We start from the raw sequence: 2366 nt of genomic DNA, 5'->3' as shown, positions 1-2366 counted from the left end.
TGTGAGCCACTATGTGTTTGCTGGGACTTGAACTCAGGACCTCTGGAAGAGAAGCCATCTCTCCATCTTGCTACAGAGACTTTTACTGATCGGTAGAAAGAGATACAGGTGGCATGGTGACCCCTTCCGAGTGCTGGGAATTTTTTTAGTCAGGCGGTGGTGGTGTTAAACCATCAGTCATCAGCTGCCTAGTGTGAGTGCTGGGTCCTTAACCCCATCCCCTTAACCCCTGAGCCATCTCTTCAGCCTGTTGGTGACGAATGTACAAAGCTTGGTTAAATCCCCAGCACCACAAATAAAATAAGTTTCTGTATGATTTAAAAGTTATCGGTGGCGGGGAAGAGACAGAAATCTTTAATAAATAAATAAATTAAAAAAAAAAAGAAAGAAAAAAAATCAAACTGTAAAAGTTATTTTGGAGACAACTGGTAATTTTGAATATGAATTTATATTACAAATATCATTGTTTATTTAGTCTTACTATTGGGGCTCCTGCTGAAGTACCTGAGGGTGGAGTGTCAAGAGATCTGCAGTTTTAGAATGAGAAGGAGGCAATGAGGCAGGAAAGGAAGGAAGAGAAACAAGACAGTGAAGGAGAGGGCGTGGCATGAGAACAGAGGGCGGGGACAGCACAGCCACAGGCAAATGTCCATCACTAGCTGTGAGGTTATGGGTAATTAATCAACATTTTTCCAAATTTTCTTGTAGGTTTGAAAAAAACTGAAAAGACCAACAAAATACCATGACCTCTCACAGAGGTGGACCGACCCATCTTCCCCGCGTGCGCAAACACGCAAGCCACTGATGTCGTTAGCATTCACCTCAGAGGGTGAATTCACTCCTGGGAGTGCCTTTTAGTTCTTTCTCAAAAGGCCCCAGTGCAGAGCAGCCAGTGGCAAGTAAGAGGAAGTAAGCCATGAAAGCTGCAGGTGAGGCCCACACCTCCAGGACTGGATAGCAGGCCGATCCCAGTCACCTGGGAGTCAGGTCCTTTTCAGGGTGACACTGGATGAGCAGGAGAAAAGGAGTATTTCCAGTGTCCCCCCTTTTGCTTCTCACAGTGACCCTCAGGCTGACATCTTCTCCTAACAGCTGAAGAGACAAGCCCTGAGGAATGCTCCACGCTTACATGCAGAGAGATGGACTCAGCCCACATCTAAGAGTGGAAAGTCTCCCTCAAGTCATGATTCCTTTTCCTAACTGGAAGAAGAGATCACTTACCTGGTTCAGTCTTGGTCTAGATTACATTTCCCCACACTGGGAGATTACCACTGGCAGTTTGGGCTTATTGTTAGGGCCCGTGGGAACATTCTAGAAAACAAAGCATAAGAACATGAGATGCACTCAGGTCAGGCACCTGCTCAGTGCCTTGCTTACACCCCAAGAAAGGGCCCAAGATCAGACTGATGAGGCGTGCATCCTGACAGACAGAAAGTCTAACAGATCCCCATCCCCTAAGCCAGGGCCCAGGATCAGACTGACAGACATTAAAGTATAAAAGACCCAATAGAAAAGTAACATTCAGAGGCCTCAGCTCCACAACCTAACAATGTAGCAAGTCAAAAGAGCACTGAGCAGGGACCCAGCTTATGGAGGAGTCACAGAAGAGGGTGATCTGAACTGAGCCATAGGGGTAGATAAGATCCCAAAGAAGGAACTCTTCAGGAAGAGAGGAGGACTGGAGTCAAAGCTTGGGGCTGGGAGGAGCAGGAGGCACGCACCTGTTATGGTCAACCTCCTTAAAGAAGAGCCGGGAGTTTGAAGCCACTGGACCAGAGAAGAGAAGGCAGTGGCAGAAGGGGTCATGGAGGGATGGGCAGGGTACAGGTCATGATTCAGGATCCTGAATGCAATGCCAAGAAGTGGAATTTTATCAAGTGGCATCAGGATGAGAGGCCAAACCCTAGGATGTACTGGGCAGGATAATGAATGGAGCCAAGGCTTGAGCTCTCCTGTCTTCCCCAAGGAAGGGGAGGCCGTGACTGCAGACAGTGACAAGTCTACCTAGGAACTGGAGCCCGTCACCCTTCTCTAGCCCCTCATTAGCAGGCAGAAGGCACCCATCAGAAAGGCTGCAGGGACACCCAGCAGGACCAACCTCGATTTTTCTCATCACCAGAAGTCCATCAATGATTTTTCCTGCAGGAAGAACATCAAGTCAAGGTTTCTTTCTCGATGCTGGTACTGCACCCAGCTCCCATTCTCAGTAGGCATCCCAAACTCTCTTACAACGTAAGGAAACAGTTCAATGAGGCAAGCTGACTTGCCCAAAGTCATAGGAATATACGTAGGAAACCAGGATAGAGGACTGGGTCTGCATGACCCCAGAACCACACTCATCCATGCTATCTCTGGGGCATTTCTTT

General features: G+C 47.8%; 1 protein-coding gene across 1 annotated transcript in view; it reads right to left on the bottom strand.

Moving 5' to 3' along the window:
* Positions 1 to 410: 410 nt before the first annotated feature.
* Positions 411 to 2366, bottom strand: part of Ppih (peptidylprolyl isomerase H) — a 10756-nt gene continuing 8800 nt past the window's right edge. The window contains exons 9-10 of the mRNA XM_005353340.3: positions 2099 to 2151; positions 411 to 1311 (exon numbers count right to left, since the gene is read on the bottom strand). Coding sequence (XP_005353397.1) covers positions 1243 to 1311; positions 2099 to 2151 — 122 coding nt within the window. The 3' untranslated portion in view covers positions 411 to 1242. The remainder of the gene's footprint in view (positions 1312 to 2098; positions 2152 to 2366) is intronic.

Source organism: Microtus ochrogaster, chromosome 10, assembly GCF_000317375.1.
Source record: "Microtus ochrogaster isolate Prairie Vole_2 chromosome 10, MicOch1.0, whole genome shotgun sequence".
Lineage (NCBI taxonomy): Eukaryota > Metazoa > Chordata > Mammalia > Rodentia > Cricetidae > Microtus > Microtus ochrogaster.
This window is presented reverse-complemented; position numbering and strand designations above follow the sequence as displayed.